Source organism: Pseudorca crassidens, chromosome 12, assembly GCF_039906515.1.
Source record: "Pseudorca crassidens isolate mPseCra1 chromosome 12, mPseCra1.hap1, whole genome shotgun sequence".
NCBI classification, from domain to species: domain Eukaryota; kingdom Metazoa; phylum Chordata; class Mammalia; order Artiodactyla; family Delphinidae; genus Pseudorca; species Pseudorca crassidens.
In genome coordinates this window covers 44234464-44257094 of record NC_090307.1, presented here as the reverse complement: position 1 = coordinate 44257094, position 22631 = coordinate 44234464, and the positions used below count along the sequence as shown (strand labels likewise).

At 34.5% G+C, this 22631-nt stretch overlaps 1 protein-coding gene across 1 annotated transcript in view; it reads right to left on the bottom strand.

The window, feature by feature from the left end:
* The window catches only part of CCDC178 (coiled-coil domain containing 178), a 367748-nt gene that overhangs the window by 19222 nt on the left and 325895 nt on the right, over positions 1-22631 (bottom strand). Inside the window, exon 19 of the mRNA XM_067701374.1 lies at positions 16000-16134. Coding sequence (XP_067557475.1) covers positions 16000-16134 — 135 coding nt within the window. The remainder of the gene's footprint in view (positions 1-15999; positions 16135-22631) is intronic.

Genomic DNA, 22631 nt, shown 5'->3' with positions numbered 1-22631 from the left:
CTTGGCTCCATTTCCCCCAATTTTTTCACTGACAAATCTAGATGAGTTAGCTTTCTAAGATGTGTACTGTCTCTTAAAATGACTATTCAGTGTTAGCTGCATCCAATTTGCTCCTTTGCCTAACTTTCATTGTCTTCCACAACAGATCCACATTATGAATGCACTGCTCTCCTTCTCTGTCTCTGTCTCTGTCTCTCCTGCATGTTTCACCTGCCACAGTATGGACTGGGAATCAGAAAACATGGGGTCTAAACCTGGCTCCACCACGTACACGCTGTGTCCCAGAGATGGTTCATTTAGGCTTTTTGAGTTAATTTATCTGTAAAATGGGCATAATGAAATTCTCCTTTCCAGGGTTATTTGTGATAGTCAAATGAAAATAAACACAAATTTAAAACATAAAAGTGCTATAGAAACATGAGCTAATGTAATGATGTTGGACTCACTATCTACCCACAGATGCTGTCTGCATTGATACAGTGCAGCTTCCTCTGTTTCTTCACAAAAAGACTGTAGAATAATAACTACTAACACAACACTGTAAGACAAAATAACTCCTTATTCATAATGTTTGAAAGAGTTATTTTCTCCTATGTTAAATTTATAAAATAAAGAGAAGTTTACAAAGGGCATGAGAAAGATTTTCCGTAGGATCATTGTTATTTAGAATCTGGCAGGATAAATGTTTCTAATGAAGAAAGGAAAGCTAAGAGGGAAGGGAAGAGATGAGATAAGAAAAAGCAGTTTGATACAGTAACAATAACATTTTATAATCCAACATCACCCCTGGTTTTGACTTTTGAATGAATCAGCTGGCTGAGAACTTTCTGATCCAAAACAGAGAAAGATGCCAGCTGGCAACTCTAGAGGCTAAATGCAGAGATCCTCCTAGTTCTATAAAAAGGTTTCAATAAGAAACATGAATTTAATTTATTACAGAACAAGCAAGGAAAGATCTGATCATGCAGTCTTACAGCATTTGCTAGAAATTATATGTTTAAAGGCCTATGAGATGAAAATTTTGACATATGTAAGGAATTTTGACTTCATGCTTTGCTCACTGCACTGCAGATGTTTTTGTTTGTTTGTCTGTTTGTTTGCTTTTTGCATCCAAAATGGTGTGATGTTAACCTAGCAGCAAGATGTGGGATCAACTCTGGAAAATGAAACTCTCTTGTTCAAAATAGTGTCGGCAACATCTATAGGCATTTGTATCCGGGGAGGTGTACATCAGGGGCAAGCAGTGAACAACTTGAATGTACTTAAGTACAATTTGTGGATACTGGGGAGCCTTACACTCATCGTTAACTAATTTTAGCCTATTTACTTAATTCTCAAATCAATTTTAACAACATTAAGATATTAGAATATTAGATGCCATATTACAGGTTTTGTAAGAAATATGCCCAATGGAGTAAATCGAGATATAGGAGAATGCTGCACATTTCATAATTTTATACTAAGCAGCCAAGTTTTCATTCTGGTAGGTCATTTGATTCTCTGCAGGTGGCTATGCCTGCCTCTAAAGAGAGATCCCTGAGTCACATGTTACACAAATGAAATGCGATTATCGTTGTGGGTAGCATCGTACGATTTGGAAAAAGTCTTTAGGTCTAATATAAAGATCCTTCAAATAAATCATCCAGCTAAGCTTCTGTGGCCCCAAACTCCTAATTTAAAAATGTTGATAAATGAAGTACCTCTTTAGTTAATAAATGAAGTATCTCTTTAGTTATCCTTTGTCAGCAACATTCATTTTAATGGAAAGTGAGTTTACAGGGTTACATGATTGAACTACTGAGCCAAGTCAGTGTTGGCAAATGATGGGCTAAATTATTGATGTTACACACTAATGAATTCTGATGAGAAATAAAACACAGACATTACGTTTCAAGTGGTTCATAATTATTTTTGTACTTTAAAAGCAATTTTATTCTTTTTTTCAAATCATACTGGTTCTGTAAAACAAAAACATAGTTAGTGATTATACTAAAATTATTGAGTTTGTGGCAAAAAAATGCTCTTGCAAGTTTTCATTTCTGTGAAGATAATGTTATTCACATTAGGTTTCTGATTTCCTTATATACTTCTGGGAAAAGATAATTAAATTAAATGTCTAAATTTTAAAACCAGTGTTTTTAAATAAGATAATCTGCTTTGCAGCCATGGTTAGCATTTCAATAGATGTGTTTATAATCTATGATATGTCTATCAGCACATTTACTGGAGCTGTGTTGAAATACCATAATTATTTCAGGTAATGACAAATACGCAGGGACTTCCATGAAGCAGCTTTGTTTTAGTAAAGAAGTTATCTTCAAATGTGTGATACAGAATGAAGTGTGTACCTATAAAATGATAGACGTTTGACAAAGTCAGGGCCTGGTGGTAATAACTGAAGCAGGCTCATATTCGCTTAAGAAACACAGAGGTCTATACATTCCATAAGGTAATGACAGGGTCCTTTAATATTTCCTCATGACTTAACTTTCCAGATTTAACTGTGTGGGTCTGTGACCTTCCTTCTTTCTAGTGAAGTGACTCCAACAAAGGCTCAATTTGAAGAGATCTTAGACTGATTTTTAATGAAGAGAGATGAGAGGTAGAAATCATAGTTGACGAGGTGTTAAAAGATTCATCACTTGCTGGCCATGAATCTGCGGACAAATCCCTCAGCTTTTCTCCATCTCAGTTACCAAACCCCTAAATAGGGCAACAGGTCTTCCTCTCCAATCAGTGAAGGCTGTGATAGTTCCCAAATCAGGTATGCGTGAAACCGAAACCTGCTTTGTAAATATGAGGTAAGTTTACTTCTTATATTTGCCTGGATTATAGTTCTTTTCAGAGAGGTCGTCAGAACTAGTTTGGAGAATATTTCCTTTACCAACTGAGGGATATGATGTAGGGGAAGGAATGAGGAGAGTTTTCAAGTCAAGGTTTGGTCAACATCTGGATTATTTCCCCATTACGATAATATGTGCAGATCCTTTCAAAAATGAAAATCCAAAGGTAAAACTTCTCTCATCATGTTGGACTGAGGTAAGAGGTGCATTGCAGTGTACTTTAGTTCCCACTTGGTGTATGCTTTATATTAAATTTTAAAAAGTGAGGCTTGTTTACCATAACTCTATCACATCTCATTCCCACATGATAGTTTTCTGAGTCATTTTTCTCCATCTTCATAATTTTCCTCTTTATCAATGATAGATTTGGCACCATTTGTGAATAACAAGTCTACTTCAAATTTTATCTTTTTTTGTATTAAAATTTTTTTATCTTAATATTTTTCTCTCGTTATAACTGCTCTGTTCATTGTTCTATAATCCTGATACTTTTGGGTGAAAAATTATGTGTCCGAGTTAATCTCACATCTAAGCAGCATCATTATATAATGATGATGCTAAGTTGTATGAAAAATAACTACTGGATATGCTCCATTAGTCACTGATTTTTAAAGTTCTGTCTTTGAAAAACTCCTCTCCTCCACATTACTGATATGGCTCCTCCACTTGAAAAATGTACTGCCTGTATAAGGTGAATTAAAAAAAAGTAAAAATGCGAGTATTATTTTGTTTAAGTCCAAGAAAAAAGTCAGAACACATAAAAATGTATATCTTTATATAAACAATCCTGAATAGGCTTATTTTATTTTAAAATAAAAAAGGAATCAATTTTTGTTTTAGCATGTTATTTAATATAATAAAGGGAGTAGATAATTTAATTTCATGGAATCTTTTTTTTTTTGGGGGGGGTACGTGGGCCTCTCACTGTTGTGGCCTCTCCCATTGCAGAGCACAGGCTCCGGACGCGCAGGCTCAGTGGCCATGGCTCACGGGCCCAGCCGCTCCACAGCATGTGGGATCTTCCCAGACCAGGGCACGAACCCGTGTACCCTGCATTGGCAGGCGGACTCTCAACCACTGCACCACCAGGGAAGCCCAATTTCATGGGATTTAACATTGACAAATACTTTATTAACCTCCTGAATCTACATCACATTGATGTATGTGTGAAATGAATGTATTTCCATTTTGATATCAATATTTAAATTGAGGTTCTCCTTTGTTTATCTTCAAATGGAAGGAAGATAGGTAATGCAATTACCATTGTTGCCCAAAGGCACCAATGGATGATGTCAGAGAGCAACATCCAAATATTTTGAGAGGCAAAAGGGTCAGAAGACCAATACCATATGTAACAAAACCAAAAGAATTAAAGAGTAAAAGGTATGAACAGAGTAAGTGGAAGTCATTTTGAGGGAAACAGGAGTACAGCCTCTAGGGGCAATAAAGGAGCTCTTAGACACACTTAAATCAATCATTTGACAGCCATGTCAACACATGGAAAGAACAATGTTGACTTGGTTACATTAATGGTCAAGAAGAACTTGATTCATTTATTCCACATCTTTATTAGGATATCCCCAGGTGCTGTCCTAGGTTCTATATGGTAAAGGCTAAGTTTAGTTGCTAATTAAACAATAGAGACATTCCCTAAGTTGGGCCCACTGGAGATCTGGCCCTGATCCTTTTCTGACCTCTTTTTGTACTCTTCTTTACCCCAGCCCTATGATCCACAATACAGGTCCTCTAATTTTACCTGAAGGGAACTATTCAGTTTCATGCCCCTCAAACTGTCAATTCCACTACATGGGGTAATTTATTCTGTTCAAAATAGTTTCTACTTTTTTTTATAATTCAGTTTTTGACCCACATGATTAAAACTGTGTGACTTAATTTCCAAATATTGGGGGCATTTTTCAAGTATCTTTTAATGATTGATTTCTAATAACTCCATTGTTATCAGGCAACTTTTTCTTTTTACTATTTTGATCCTTTTAAATTTATTAAGACTTGTTTTATGACTCAGTATATGGTCTGTATTTGGAAATGTTACTATGCACTTTAAAACAATGCATATTCCAGCTCTTGTTGAATGGAATGTTCTATAAATGTCAATTAGGTCAAGTTGGTTGATAGCATTGTACAATTCTTCCATGTTCTTACTGATTTTCTGTCTGTATGTTCTATCAATTCCCGAAAGAGGAGCACTGAAATCACAAACTATGATTAGGCATCTTTTTACTTCTACTTTAAGTTTTAAGTATTTGCCTTATGTATTTGAAATTTTCTTATTACATGCATACACATTTATGATTGTTATATGTGCTTGATTCTTTCTCTTAATGAAATGACCTTCTTGATACCTGGTAACATTTCTAATTGTGAAGTTTAATTTATCTGATATTAATGTAGCCTCTCCAACTGTATTATGCTTGGTGTTGTATTGCATGTCTTTTTCCATCCTTATACTTTTAACCTATAGTGACTTCATATTTAAACTGTATTATTTACAGACAATTATATTTGTCTTGTATCTTTATCTAATGTACTATATCTGTTTTTTAATTAGGGTTTTTAGTCCATTTATATTTAATATAAATTTTAATATGGTTAGAATTAGGTTTATAGACTTGATATTTTTGCTGGATAGAGAATTCTGGGTTCATTTTTTTCTTTCAGCAGTTTAAACATATTCTTCTATGTCTTCTATTCTCCATAGTTTCTGATAAGAAGTTAGAAGTAATTTTTTATTTCCTTTTCTTTGGCTGATTTTAGATTTTATCTTTATCATTAATTTTATTTTTAGTTTTCAGACACTGACTACAATGTACTTAGGTATGACTTTTATGCATATATCTTTTGGGGGTCCATCCACCTCACTACAAATAACTCAATTTCGTTTCTTTTTATGGCTGAGTAATATTCCATTGTATATATGTGCCACATCTTCTTTATCTGTTCATCTGTTGATGGACACTTAGGTTGCTTCCATGTCCTGGCTATTGTAAATAGAGCTGCAATGAACATTTTGGTACATGACTCTTTTTAATTATGGTTTTCTCAGGGTATATACCCAGTAGTGGGATTGCTGGGTCGTATGGTAGTTCTATTTGTAGTTTTTTAAGGACCCTCCATACTGTTCTCCATAGTGGCTGTTATTAATTTACATTCCCACCAACAGTGCAAGAGGGTTCCCTTTTCTCCACACCCTCTCCAGCATTTATTTTTTGTAGATTTTTTGATGATGGCCATTCTCACCACTTTTATTCAACACAGTTTTGGAAGTCCTAGCCACAGCAATCACAGAAGAAAAAGAAATAAAAGGAATCCAAATTGGAAAAGAAGTAAAATTGTCTCTGTTTGTAGATGACATGATATTATACATAAAAAATCCTAAAGATGCCACCAGAAAACTACTAGATCTCATCAATGAATTTGGTAATGTTGCAGGATACAAAATTAATATACAGAAATCTGTTGTGTGTCTAAACACTAACAAGGAAATAGCAGAAAGAGAAATTAAGGAAACAATCCCATTTACCATCACATCAAAAAGAATAAAATATCTAAGAATAAACCTACCTAAGAAAGCAAAAGACCTGTACTCTGAAAACTATAAGATGTTGTTGAAAGAAATTGAAGATGACACAAACAGTTGGAAAGATATAGCATGTTCTTGGACTGGAAGAATCAATATTGTTAAAATGACTATAAAACCCAAGGCAACTGATAGATTTAATGCAATCCCTATCAAATTACCAATGGCATTTTTCACAGAACTAGAAAAAAAATTTTTTTAATTGTATGGAAACAAAAAGATCCTGAATAGCCAAAGCAACTTGAGAAAGAAGAATGGAGCTAGAGGAATCAGGCTCCCTGACTTCAGGCTATACTACAAAGCTACAGTAATCAAAACAGTATGGTACTCGCACAAAAACAGACATATAGATCAATGGAGCAAGCTAGAAAGCCCAGAAATAAACCCATGCACCTATGGTGAATTAATCTACAACAAAGAAGAAAAGAATATTCAATGGAGAGAAGTTTCTTCAATAAGTGATGCTGGGAAAACTGGACAGCTACATGTAAAAAATGAAATTAGAACATTCTCTAACACCATATACAAAAATAAACTCAAAATAGATTAAAGACCTAAATGTAAGACCAGATACTATAAAACTCTCAGAGGAAAACACAGGCAGGACACTCTTTGACATAAATCACAATATTTTTTTTTTTTTGGATCAGCCTCCGAAAGCAAAGGAAACAAGCAAAAATAAACAAATGGAATCTAATTAAACATTTTTGCACGGCAAAGGAAACCATAAACAAAACAAAAAGACAAACTACGGAATGGGAGAAAATATTTACAAATGATGTGACTGACAAGGGTTTATTTCCAAAATATACAAACAGCTCATACAACAACTCAGTGACAGAAAAACAGACAACCTAATCAAAAAATGGGCAGAAGATCTAAATAGACTTTTCTCCAAAGAAGACACACAGATGGCCAACAGGCATATGAAAAGATGTTCAACATTGCTAATTATTAGAGAAATGCAAATCAAAACTATAATGAGGTATACCTACACTGGCCAGAATGGTCATCATCAAAAAGTCTACAAATAATAAATGCTGGAGAGGGTGTGGAGGGCAAGGAAATCTTCTACACTGTTGATGGGAATGTAAATTGGTTCAGCCACTATGGAGAATAGTATGGAGGTTCCTTAAAAAACTAAAGAATAGAGTTGCCATATGATCCAGTGATCCGACTTCTGGGCATATATCCAGAGAAAACTGTAATTCAAAAAGATAATGCACCCCAATGTTCATAGCAGCACTGTTCACATTAGCCAAGACATGGAAGCAACCTAAATGTCCATCAACAGATGAATGGATAAAGAAGATGTGGTACATATACATGTGGAATATCATTCAGACATTAAAAAGAATGAAATAATGCCATTTGTACCAACATGGATGGACCTGGAGATTATCATACTAAGTGAAGTGAGTCAGACAGAGAAAGACAAATATCATATGATACACCTCATATGTGGAATCTAAAAAAATGACACAAATGAATTTATTTACAAAACAGAAATAGATTCACAGACATAGAAATTATGGTTACCAAAGAGGACAGGGTGGGATAAATTACGAGTTTGGGATTAAAACATACATGCTACTATATATAAACTAGATAGCCAACAGGACGTACTGTATAGTACAGGCAACTATACTCAATATGTTGTAATAATCTATAATGGAAAAGAATCTAAAAAAGAATATATATGTGTGTGTGTGTGTGTGTGTGTGTGTGTGTGTGTGTGTGTGTATAACTGAATCACCTTGCTGTATACCTGAAACTAACACAACATTGTAAATCAACTATATTTCAATGAAAATTGAAAAAACCCCCAAAAAACCATGGTATACTTTCGACATAGAAAGATAATGAAACAATCCATCCCAAAGATAGAAGTATAGAAGAAATGAACTTATAAGTTCTCTTTCACCCACAATTTTCTGGTTCTGAATTGACCTTGGCAACAGGCATTTATTTCTTAGCTATAGTCAGCCTTGGATGAGGGTGGAATGCTGACTTTACATTTAACAGAAGATACTGGGTAAAATGTAGCTCATTTATCTGGGTGTTTTAACTTAGAACATTTAATTCTTTTTTTTATTTTATGTATTTATGCATACTTTAATAATTGAGGCAAGAATCATTAAAAGATTTGAAGTTAACCAAGCATTTTTTTTTGTTACATTATATGACAAGGTGTGTTGTGTACCTATATGTAGTTTCTCAAATTCCCAAGAGTTTGAAATGATGTCAGACATGGAGTTGCAAGTTCTGAAGGTGGCAAGACTAGAAGGTATAAATGCTTCTGTGATTAATTGATTTAGGCAAATTTTGGCAAGAAGTTGTTGCCGTTTGGGGATCACCTTACAACAGTATCAAGGGGAGAAAAAAGAAGAAAGTGAGTTAATGTTGTAAACTGTTGACTGTGTACCGAGCATACTGCATACATCATCATCCGATTCTCACAGCGACCCTTGGGTATATGCTGTTTATACCTGTTCCACATCCCAGATGATACCACCAAACAAGCAGTCAAACAACTCACCAACTCACCCACCCTAAAACTCAAACTCTGGTATTCAAGCCATTAAGTTGATATTTTCAGTTCAACAAGGAGATAGATTAAACAAGTAAAAATGTTTACCCTTTAAACTATTTTGAGCTATTTATTTCCACAAGTAATAAGGAAAAATGCACTGCTAAAATGCATTTCATACCTCCCTTGTCATTTCATATGCCCCTTCCATATTTTATTTTTCTCCTTAGTACATAGCATCACTACAGCTTTAACTTGTTTACTGTCTTGTTTTCCCCATTAAAATGTAAGTTCATGAGGGTAAGAAATTTTGTCTGTTTTGTTATTATTGTATCTTTTCTCATGAAAATATTTTTATTTTTTGGTAGTCAAATTTAACAATATTTTCCTTAATGATTTTATTCCCTCATTTAAGAAGGTCTTTCTTACCTCAATACTATACAGTAGTCTGTATTTTAAAAAAAGATATTATAGATTTTTAATGCTTATTCTACAGTTTATATAAACATATACAATAATCTATTTTACTTTATCCCTTGAGTATTTACTTTTATCCCTCAGATAGCTGGGAAGTGAATAGTCCACCTTCATGATATACAATTTGACATCCTACATTCATTGTATTCTAAATTCCAAATAATTGTGGGGCATTCCTGGATGCTCTATTTCAGGACATAGCCTCCGGCCTGCTGCCTGTTTTGTAAATGAAATCTTACTGGGACACAGTTCCATCTATTCATATACTATTCTCTAAGGCTGCTTTCCTACTACAAGGCAGAGTTGAGTAATTGCAACAGAGATTGAATGTCCCGCAAAGCTTAAAATATTTACTATTTGACCCTTTAAAGAAAAAGTTTACCAACTGCTCTGTTGCATTTTAGAGATGTTTTGATCTGTTCCTGAACCAGTGTTATGCTGTTCTAATTTAATTAATATAGCTTCCTGATGTGTTTTGCTCTGCAACGGCATAAATTCCTCACTCCAGCACCAATATTTCTTTTTAAAAAATGTCAGAGCTATTCCTGTGGATTTTTATCTTCCAAAGACATCTAGAATCACTTTCTCAAGCTTCATTGAAAAATCTTGTCTGGATTTTGAGTATGATTGTATTGAATTTGTGGATTTTTCAAATGTGAAATTTAAAAAAAATTGGCATGTTCCCAATGTGTATAATCTCCTCATCCATGAAAATGATATTTACTTTTATTTAGGTCTTTGCTTATATCATTTTAGTATTGCTTAGAAGCTTTTCTGCAAAAGGACTAAGCTAACTTTTTGTTAGGTTTATTCTTAGGAACTCTATAATTCAGGCTGCCATTTAAAAGAACTGCCTTTTTGACTGTAATGCTTTTCCGGTTGATTCTCCTAGATTTTCTAAGAGAAACACCATATTATCAGACCATAATGATAGTTTTGCCCTTTTCCCACACAGTAGCTATACCTCTTATTTATTTTTCTTGACTTACTACTAAGGCTTCAGAGCAGTGATGCACAATAATGACTATAGCCAGGAATACTTACTTTTGTCCTGATTTTAATAAAATGCTTCCAGTAATTTATCACTTAGTACATTTTATCAAGGGAGTTTTGTTCTAAATTCTTTCGTGACTTTTATTAGAGTAAGTATATGTTACCTTGATAACTAATGTTTTTCAGCATATATTGAGTAATCATATATAATATTTCTCCTTTAACTTGTCATTATATTAAATTACATTAATATATTTTCTAAAGTTGAATTTCTCTGTGGTTGAATCAAAACTTCCAGGTTTTGTTATGTGATACCCTTTATTTTCTTTTATTTTTAAAAAGTTCAAGGAGATGTGCTAATATTGCCTGTTGTGATTGTAAATTTTAAAATTTTTCTCTGGTTTTCAATCAGTTCTTACTTCTGAAGTTATGTTGTGATGTGCATTAAGTTCATGATTGATATGCCTTAATTGGTTATATATTTTATCAATGTGAAATATCCATATTTGAATGTATTAATTCTTTTTGCTTTCAAGTCTCTCTCTTTTTGAATTAGAACTTATTCTTTTTATCTAAGCTCTTCATTCTGTTTCTATTTGTCTGAAGTACATATCTTCCAAATGAGATAGATTTTGCTTTTATGACCAATCTGTAAAACTGTTACTTTAAACTGTGTAATGAAACCATTTAGTTATTATGATTACTAATATGTTTGGACTTATTTTGTACATTTTTATACTCTTTCTGTCCTCTTCCCTGCATTTTGAATTTTTCAACTTTTTATGGTACTTTCTTTTCTCTAGTAGTTTGGGAGTGACAAATCTTATTTCTAGAACTTCTAGTAGATATTCTTACTACTGACAACTATTTTTTTTTTTTCTTTTGCGGTACGCGGGCCTCTCACTGTTGTGCCCTCTCCCATTGCGGAGCACAGGCTCCAGACGCGCAGGCTCAGCGGCCATGGCTCACGGGGCCAGCCACTCCGCGGCATGTGGGATCTTCCCGGACCGGGGCACGAACCCGTGTCCCCTGCATCGGCAGGCGGACTCTCAACCACTGAGCCACCAAGGAAGCCCCTGACAACTATTTTTAAATACTTTCTACTACTATCTAGAGTTAATCAGTAAGGCTTAGCAATGTAATGCTATTCCTCAATCATAATATCTCTAAATGTATTTATTTTAAAAATCCAAATTTCTATCATCTCTTTTGTCTTTAAAGAGATCACATAGCTTCAGAGATTTTCTTTTATATCACATTATTAAGTGATTTTAGATTTTTATCCTGTGTTTTTTCTGGTTTCTTTTCATTTGTACAGTTTTCTTCCAGAAATTTGGGCTGCCCCTATAGGTACTGTGTGTGTGTGTGTGTGTGTGTGTGTGTGTGTGTGTGTCTGTGTGTGTGAGAAATGATTAAATACCTTACCTCTGTGCCATCAAAATTCCTGGCAAAGCTTTTTGTTTATTAACTACTTTTGTTTATTAACTACAAAACTGTAGGCAGCCAAGAGCTGTAGAGAGCCTTTGAGGTTACCACATTCAATCTTAATAAACCAATTCACTTAATAATAAATTCACTCACCAATTATTTTTGAGTACTTATTATGTTTTGAGAACTATAGCTGTTGCCAGTGAGATAAAGATGAACAAACAAGACATGTTTTCCAACTGAGAAGGCTCACATTCTAGTGGGTGAAGAGGTACAGACACACATAGATGTTGTGTAAGGAGGTCAGGAGAGCATTCCAGGAGAAGCCCTGCCTGAGGAGGTGCTCTCTGGCTGACTCTTAGACCATTTGCTTTCCCTCAACCACTGCAGTAACGTCTGCTTGAGTATCAGCAGTGCATATCTGGACAGCATCACCTGTTAGAAAATGTATTCCTATTGAGCCCAAACCCACCTTCCAAACTCTTCCATCATTGGTCTAGATGTTGCCCTCTAGAGCTCATCAAAATATTCATGTGTTGACCTTCATTTGGTGGTCATTTAGATGTCTGGGACAAAGTCTTTTCCTTCTATAATTAAGCATTCTAAATTTTATATATTCCTCATCTCTCTTAAATTGATGCTCTCAAGTAAATCAATATGGCCCTTAAACTATGCTTTCCAAATCTGTATAAAATACTGCAGATGTACTCAACTTTTGAAAAAAGTGCAATGGGAGTATCATCTTTAACCAGAGAAAACACTTGTGCTTAATGCAGGATAAGATCACATTAACATGCTGTAGCTGTATCACATTTTTTCACTTAAATGATGAGTTAACAATGAGTCTTTTTTCTAAATAAGATGTCAAAGAGGTATTAAATCTCACAGCATTAAATACATTAAAAATACAAAGAGAAAAATAATGATGTTAAAATGAAATAACAGTACTTACTTTATAGGGGCTCAGATGTGAGGTTAGGACTGTCAAATATACTATACATGGTCAGAGTCAAGAAGTCTTATGTGCTTGCTAGAGCTGGAACGTGGCATTGGTTCTAAGTTTGTAGTAGTTCACTTTGGCTTATATTAAAATTGCTGTGAACTAAAATCCCTACACAGATATTGACATAAATGGCTGCAAAGTTAAATATACTGATTCCTCATTCCAGAATATAGTTCATTTTATTGCTTCCTGCTTGATCATGTAATTCAAAAGCTTATCTGGCCCATCTGGTTTTCTGCCATCTGCAGAGCTGCCAATTATGCTTTTTGATGGTCTGGCAAGGAATTCCTCCAAGCCCAAGGATGACACAGTCTCCTTTTTCTGCTCAACATTTATTTTGAATTGCTTTTTGCTCAATATCAGTTATATACCATTTATTTTTCAGAAGGTTCATCAGATGATTTTCTCAGCAAATAGTTCACTAATATCTCATGGCATCATTATAATACTACCTTCAAAATATAAAACATTAGATTGCCCAAAGTGGACATGCTACTGAATCATAAACATAGAGAGCAATGGCATCTGGTTTGTTAAGCAATTTTTAGTCATGTTGAGTCAAACTGTAGAGATTGACGCCTGCAGACTCACTCTGGTAACATATTAAATCACTCTACCATGTTTTTCTTTTTCTTTTCTTTTTTCTTTTTTAATTAATTTTTATTTGAGTAGAGTTGATTTACAATGCAATGTTTTTCTTTTTAAAGACTGGATATAATAAGTGAAAACAATACGGGCATGGAATACTTTGAGATTCCCTTAGTGGCCTTGCTACCATACACCCTTAAAAACAGAACAAGAATTGAGCTAATTTCACTGATGGTATAAAGTCCCAAGGGAGTTTAGAATCCTCCAGGAAGGGGACCTTATCAACAAGTAGGAAGTGTTAGCTGCTGAAAATACCACTGTGGTATGGTGGTATGCACAGAGTACAGTAGGAGGTCAAGGAAGATCTTAATTAATTCATCTGGTAGAGGAAGGTGGGTGAAGCACTCGGGAAGGATTTTGCAGAGGAGATGTTTGATTTGAGTCAGGTGTTCTTTAACAGGAAGGTAAGCAATAGTATTGCAGAAAGAGGGGAGAATATAAGCACAGGAGTGGAAGAAGGAGTTGAATAGAAGGTGTCATGATTAGTAGGAATTTTGGAGTGACTGCAATTGACTGAAGGAACTTGTGTGGAGATGGATGAAGCTGGCAAGGTTAGCAGGAGTTGGGCATTGTGTACCATGTTGAGGGGTTTGGACTTGACTTAACCCAGAGGATTTCACATGTTTCTATAGTTTTATGGCAAGATCCTGAAAATTATATTTTCAAAATTTGATTAAAAGCCAAAATTGAAATCTTCTAAATGGAAGGTCTCTCCAGTAGATAAGAAAAGAATCCACTAAGTTATGCTCCTCAAGTTCCCCAAATATGATCCAGCCTTGCTGCTGTATCTCTAAGTGTTGAGGAGTTGAATTTTCGATACTGTACAATCATTTCTATCCTTTCACTTCAGCTGGTACGTGAAAGCCATAAAAATAAGTAATTTAAAATCAAGTTTGGTAAAGAATTTCTAATTTCTAATGAAAAATTAGAATAAGGACTATTGAAGATTATGGATTGAGAATTCATTTTACCCATATTCAAATAGTTTCTATTGACATTTTCAATATTTCAAAATATACCCTAATTCACAAAGAGAATTTATCATTTGAAAGATTTTTAAGAATGTTTACAGTTGGGCAAGAAATATAGGATTTTTCCAAGATAGTAATTAGAACATGAGGTTTACCTTTGAATATTTAAAAGAAAACCATGGGTTACAGCCACTCTAATTTTTAATGTACTAAATGTTAACGAACATTTCTAAGGAAAAAAATATGCTCCTGACTTCTAAAATACTGCAGTTATAGTTTATACTCAAGTTCACATACGAATTTCTATTAAACCTACATATTTTAAGCACTACCTTTTCAAAACTTAAAAGTTCTCCTATTATTAAAAATTTTTTTATAATCCATTATCAACAGAATCCTTAAATAAATATACTTTATATAATATACTTTATTAAAGTATGTATATAAAGCATATATATAAAGTATTTGTACATATACTTGTTAAAGTGCACATATACTTTATATATGGGATATATATCTACATATCTATATATATATACCCTCAGAAGAAAATAGCAAAACAGCCACATGTAAAAATGAAATTTGAAATAGCTTTGGAAGTGCTTTGCAACATCCTTTTTTTAATTGTGGTAAAAGTATCATGACGTGCACATGTAATTAAAATATTTAGAAAAGAATTTGGTTTGCTTAGTTTCAGCATGCATTGCTAATACCGCAAGTTAATAAAAATTATGTATTTTTATGGTGATATTATTTTTGTTTTTTATAGAAGAGGTAGTTCTTTTTTTTTGATAGAACAGGTGATGGATGTTTTCCTTTGGGAGGTTATATTTTATACATATGTAACGTTTCAAATAGCAAAATATTCATTTAAAAAATGTAAGTAGTTTTCAAATAATAGTGTTCAAATAGTTAATATGGGTTTCTAAAATAGAGTCTTAAAATAAGGACAACTGATCCATTAAAAGTTTTTACAGACACAAATAGTAAAATTTCACACGCATCTGGAACACTGTTATATTCTTATCCCTAATTGCTCATTTTTTAAATAAAGTCATCTCCAAATCTGCTTGGGAGGAGCAGCCTCTTGCAAAAACAGAAGGGGAAAGAAAACAGTTAAATAAAGTAAACATCAGTGTCATTTTCACTGAAGTAAATTTCACACAAAAGCAACACAAGGCAACTGCTGACAGTATCTTTTAAACAGCCGGATGACATCTACAAAGCCTGAAGACTGGAAAATATATACTTATATCAAATGTATTTATAAAAACCCGTTCTGAGGTTTGTGAGCAAGAAGTTCAGTCTCCCTTTTCCCCCAAAGTATGTATGCATGGTGTATATGCTAACTTACTGAATTCATCCTTCATGCAATTCCAGTTTATTAAAGAGGTTAAAAATTTATAAAACTCTGATGGGATATGGTTTTAATGCTTCATCACACTACCCATCATTTGCTTTTCAATCTAGATCAGAATGATCTTTCCCACTTCCCTGCAATCACCTACCTGCACAGCTAATATGTTTTGAATACTCTCTTGAGAGTCTGTCTGGAACTTGGCCAGCCTCATACGGCTGTAGAGGACCACCAGCTCGAAGTGCTTCTGCCACAACTTGTGTATCCTTCTTTGCAGCTGACAGAACTAAAGGGAAGAGGGAGGGGGAAAAAACACAAGTCAGAGTAGGAGAGGAAATTAATGGCAGTGTTCAAGAAGAATGATGGAGGGAAATATAGAAAGCAGTCAATAGCCCATTCTGCACTGTACGGGCCTGACAGGAATTTCACAGTCTCTTGATTTTTCAGCCCACTCATGTGCATTCATCAGAAACCAGTCACATCTGGCCGCCAGGATGGGGGGTTAATTTTCTCTAAATGCCTCAGCAGTTTTGTTCTAGCTGAGGCAAACTCTGTGACTGCAAAGCTGATGAGTAAAATATTTCTACTTCACCCAGTTTAACTCAAAACCGATAGCCTCGGGACATATTGAACCTTTCTTTAAAAAATAATCTTTCGAAGCTTTTTTGAATGGCACATCAGGTCAAGCCAAAGTTTAAAAATGCAACTTTGAGACTTTGATGGACACCATCGCTTCTTTTTTTCTTCATAAACCCTTACCAGGGTTTGGCAATGTGTGCTTTAGAGCATGACACAACTAAAGAGAATTAACTTAGCCACCAACTGCTGAGGGAGAACAATAACAGGGAAGAACTTTCCAGCTCGAACTCCCTATTAATCCACCTCCCTCTGACTATGTGACATAGGAATATCTCACTGCACTAAAGTACAGTGGACACGACGTTTAGAAGTGACACTTTAAATATGAAATCTAAACACAGAAAGAAAGATTTCTCCTGTGAGAAATTTCTCTATCTTTTGGAACTTTAATCTAAAACCAACCAAACAAACAAAAAACACAGTAGAAGTGTTACCAAGGCAATATACATTTGTACTTCAACAGTTAGCATAGCTGTACCATACGGAATTGTTATAATTAGGTTATTTTCAAAGAAATAAGCTTTATAAAAATTAATGGAAAAAACTGTATTAAAATCTTTCTCCCATAATATATTCTGTAACTGAAACCGCTTTTATTTTTTGGTAATGTGGATAATTGTTTATGTTGATTTGTTTTTAGCTGTATTTTGCAGAATGAAAAGATAAACACCAAAAAATTTCAGATCGAATATTTCTTCGTAACAGAATAAAAACATGTCACATTAGAGAGGCTATTTTATGTTCTACTTATTGTTTTGGGTACTGGTTACATTTAAGGGATCCTTTGCAAAACTTCATCAAACAGTGCACATGTGACTTGTGGACTCTTCTGTATGCATATTTCAATACACAGTTTACTTAAAAGTAACCATTTTTAAAATAGCTACCTGGTGTTGCATGTGAATTGTTTACCATCATTATCTTCATTATGCATTGAAATGAGCAACACATAGGTATCTATGTAAACACACAGAGAAATAAAGCCTCTATTCTTGGTTAATTGGTTAACTTAGGATGAAAAAATAACCTTGAAACTGTAGATATTTCAGCTTACTAAATGCCGAAATACATTACCTGAAATTAGTTTATGGGCATTTCAGATAATTTAGGCTAATGAATTAAACAGTAAATCACTTTTTGAAGAGGAAAATCTGTCAATATTTTTTTTCTGTAATATTTTAATATTTATTTAAATAAAATATTTTAATATAATATTAAAAAATTTTCTGCCAGCTCTGACAGCCAATAGGGGGAGGGTGTGCTGTATCTTGACATATTCATTAAGACAATAGAACACTTTACTCGAAGCATTATATTTTTATTATGATATACACAAATATGACAAAAGGCAAATGAGAGGAAGATGAGTTCTAGTAGAATTCCTAAAAGTGAAGATAATTTTTTTTACAAGTGGACATTCTTCAATGTGTGGAAGGTTTTACAAGTGGGAGCTCATCAACCAAAGTGAATTGGATGATAATATTTCCCACACCCACATCTTAAATGAGGAGAAACTGCTGTATACAGTAAGTCAAGTTTATTCACTTTTCTGTGTTCTAGCTTGAGGTAGCCACAAAGGCCTTAGTTCATCTTTAAGTGTTAACTGAAGCTACTTAAGTAGAAAAGCTCCTAATGTATCAACTAAGAAAGAGTAATATCTCAAAAAACTTAAAAAAAATCTATAGCTAATAAGCCTCTAGAAAAAGAGAAACCAGGAAAGAGAATAACTGAAGTCATTCTTAAAGAGAAGAATCAGAATCCAATAAAAGTCACATGTACACGTATACAGATGCACATTAAAGACAATAAGATGATCAACAATATATATGGGAAAATATTTAAGAACCCAGGAGTACAGTTAATTTAAGAGTTGGTCATGAAGACAACTCTCTTAGGAAAGTGGTTATGATAAAAGCCCAATTATAAGATGTCAGGAGACAGTGATCACTCAATAAATACTTATTGATATTAACTCAATAAAGTGAACTGGTAAAATTTTAGTGTCAAAAGTGAATAAGTGAATAAGACGTTCAGGAACTTACGAATTAAAGGAAGAAGAGAAAAATAAACCAAGTAAATGCAAGACTCATAAAAATATAGAAAGGGAAAATTAGAGAGAGAGAGTTAATTTATGAGTGGAAAAATCCTTCAACTGGATGCTGAATTTAGGTTGGAACCAAAGTAACTGAAGTGGTTTTTGATCTCTTCAACTTCAATTAACCCAGTGTTTCTGGAATGAAACATCCCAATGATTACATTCCTGAAGCATAATCATTTCCTGGAACGATTACATTCCTGCCCTCTCACTCAGATTTTAGGGAAGGTGAGGTGGGATGAGGAAGCAAGTGGTAGAGAAACAAAAAAGTACAGAGACAGCTCACCCTTCCCCCTCCCCATATCCTCAAGTCCGTTCTCTAGTAGGTCTGTGTCTTTATTCCTGTCTTACCCCTAGGTTCTTCATGACATTTTTTTTCCCTTAAATTCCATATATATGTGTTAGCATACGGTATTTGTCTTTCTCTTTCTGACTTACTTCACTCTGTATCACAGAGCGAGAGAGAGGCATGGACATATATACACTACCAAAAGTAAGGTAGATAGCTAGTGGGAAGCAGCCGCATAGCACAGGGAGATCAGCTCGGTGCTTTGTGACCGCCTGGAGGGGTGGGATAGGGAGGATGGGAGGGAGGGAGATGAAAGAGGGAAGAGATATGGGAACATATGTATAACTGATTCACTTTGTTATAAAGCAGAAACTAACACACGATTGTAAAGCAATTATACCCCAATAAAGATGTTAAAAAAAAAAAAAAAAGGACAGAGAGGGACATAAACACACTGGTTGGGAGGTTAGCAAGGGCATTCCTTGCCCTGTATTCAGAAGTAAGAATGGAATGGAGAGCCATTGGAATTGAGACGAACTGGGCTGGGCTTAGCCCCAGGCAAGTATTTCAAGAATTTTGGAAGAGAATGGAATATTCTCATAGAAATCGAAGGAGGAGCAATGTTAGAGCAGGGGGAGTCATTTTGGAAAAAGATCCCCAACTTCACTGCCCTCCATTTTGTAAACAAAAAGAGGAAATGAGGATCTTCCTCACTTCAGGAAAGTGGAATCAGGAAACAGCTGGTATGTACTCTGAGCCATTTAAAATGGCAAAAGGGGAGGAAGAGTTTTCTGACAATGGTTTCTGACTGGTTTGAATTTGTAGCACACTTGGTAAGCTTGGTTCTAATACTTGCTTTGTGAGCTCTTTGCTGAAGGAAGCCCAAAGATGGAATTCATTGATACTTCTTTTGAGATAACGATCGCTATGTACGTACTTATTCATGAAGAGGAAAACTAGTCAATGTCCATTTTGACATGGTGTATTGAGATACAGCTGGCGATCTTGTGTCAGTGTGAGCATTATATATAATGTACACTTGTGAGCACTGCATACAGTGTACAGTATACGTTTCTACATTTGGTAAAAATACCTTCTGATTAAATTTGATTAGGCTCTTGAAATGTATTAACATTTTAAAGCTTGATACGCTTTGACAGTAAAACAGAATAAATGAATATTGTCACAAGAATGAGAGAGTCTCCATTTTCTTGTTTTAATACACTATATTATATGGATTCTGTCTTTAATCCAAGTTACTTTGCCGACATAAATTCATGACATCTGCTAACTCCTACGTATCACAGAAACCTGGCTTTAATATTAAATGTTATAATGCATATATTACAACACACAAAACCTCTAATTAAGTGGGTTTACATGTGTATAAAAACACAATATGCTAAGAATAAAATAACACTATTTGATATTCCAGTTACACGTTTCAAAATAATTAGGACTAGCCATAATCAAGTCAGCAGCAAAATATAATCTTATACCATTCTCATGTTCCTAGCATAGAATTAGAAATTTCAAAGCACCACCTTTTCAGGTATTTTCCAGGGCTAGGCTGGAGCATAAAATGGTCTTGTTTTCATTATGGACGACAAGAGAATAAAGTAAAGCCTTGCTATGCCTAACCCAAAGGGGACAGTTGGGACACACTGTGAAAAGAGTGAAGTAGTGTTGAAGTATTTGTTATTTAATATCAGAGAAAACAAAGTATACATAAGTGTGATTTTAAAAATATGCCCTCAAATTATTTGATAGTTCTTCCCTTTAAGAAATTAAGCAGAATTCTCTTCCCTTTGAGTATGGGCTGGCCTTAGTGACTCTCTTATACTGAACCGAATATGGCAGAAGATAGTGTGCTACTTCCAAGAAACACACACACACACACACACACACACATACACACACATAGCTGTGGCTTCTTGAGAAAGTGAATGTTTATCGGTTTAAGCTGCTCCGTTTTGGCACAATTTGTTATGCAAAAATAGTTAACAATAGGTTCTTGTATCTATGTTTATCAGTGATATTGGTCTGTAGTTTTCTTTCTTTGTGACATCTGTCTGGTTTTGGTATCAGGGTGATGGTGGCCTCGTAGAATGAGTTTGGGAGTGTTCCTCCCTCTGCTATATTTTGGAAGAGTTTGAGAAGCATAGGTGTTAGCTCTTCTCTAAATGTTTGATAGAATTCACCTGTTGAGCCATCTGGTCTTGGGCTTTTGTTTGTTGGAAGATTTTTAATCACAGTTTCAATTTCAGTGCTTGTGATTGGTCTAACAATAGGTTCTTAACTCTCCTTCTCTTCTTTCTCTTTGCCTAGCAAGGAAATAACTTACCATCCGTATTTTCTGAGTGCAAAGTAAAAGTACTCTCCTAATTTGTTGCTTGGTTTAAGACTGAAACTAATTTATTAGTAATAAGAGGTTAATAAATACTTATTTTTTTATAAAGTACTTTTAAAAAAATTAATTAATTAGTTTATTTTTGGCTGAGTTGGGTCTTTGTTGCTGTGCGTGGGTTTTCTCTAGTTGCAGCGAGTGGGGGCTGCTCTTCATTGAGGTGCGCAGGCTTCTCATCACAGTGGCTTCTCTTGTGAAGCATGGGCTCTAGGCATGTGGGCTTCAGTAGTTGTGGTTTGTGAGCTCAGTAGTTGTGGCTCGCGGGCTCTAGAGCACAGGCTCAGTAGTTGTGGCGCATGGGCTTAATTGCTCCGTGGCATGTGGGATCTTCCCGATTAGGGCTCGAATCCGTGTCCCCTGCATTAGCAGGCAGATTCTTAACCACTGCGCCACCAAGGAAGTGCCAATAAATACTTATTGATTGGTGGAATGGTTTGTATAATCCAGGAGCTCATTATTTTAATTGAAGACAGTACAGAGGAACTATAATTTAATAATTCCAGAAATTTAAAAATGTTTCATTATCCACAAATATTTTCATGTACTACATCAATATAGTAAAGAAAAAAAATCATTCCCAAAAGATGTTGATATGAATCAACACTGAACAAAAACAATCAACAATGAAAAACTTATCGTGGCAAACTAGCAAGGAACAGAGAAAATTTCTTTAACCTGATAAAGGGTATAAACCAAAAACTTCCAACAGACAGTTTATGAAGTAGAGATACTTTGGAAACATTCCCATGAATGTCAAGGAAAAATAAGTAAGGATATCAGGAATCAATACCTCTGTTTAAAATTTTACTGGCCAAAGCAATAAGAAAATGAAAGAAAAAAGGATAGGTATAAGAGGAAGAATATCTACAGAGAAAATTTAAGAAACTCTACAAACCAATGATAGGAGGTAATGAGAGTTTAGGAACATTTTTCCTGCAAGAGTAGCATTGAAAAAAATCAGTAACATTAAAAAAAATTAGTTATAACCAAATTTGAATTGTAATTTAAAAATCCCATTCATAATCACAATGTAAAATGTAAGATACCTAGGTTTTAATCTGTTAAAGAATATGTAGGTTTTATAGAGAAAATTAAAAAACATTTTTGAAAAATATAAAATAAGGACTGAATAAATGGAGGGATGTAACATGTCCACATACTGGAAGAGAGAATCATGGTCATGCATGTCAACTTTTCACAAAGTAGTCTACAATCTCATTGGGGCTCATGAAACTTGATCTAAAATTCATATGGAAGAACAAAGGACTGGGAACACCTAAGACAATTGTGAAATAGGAGAATAAGCTCAAGGAATTTGCCATGCCATATATAAAACTTGTCACAAAGCTGTAG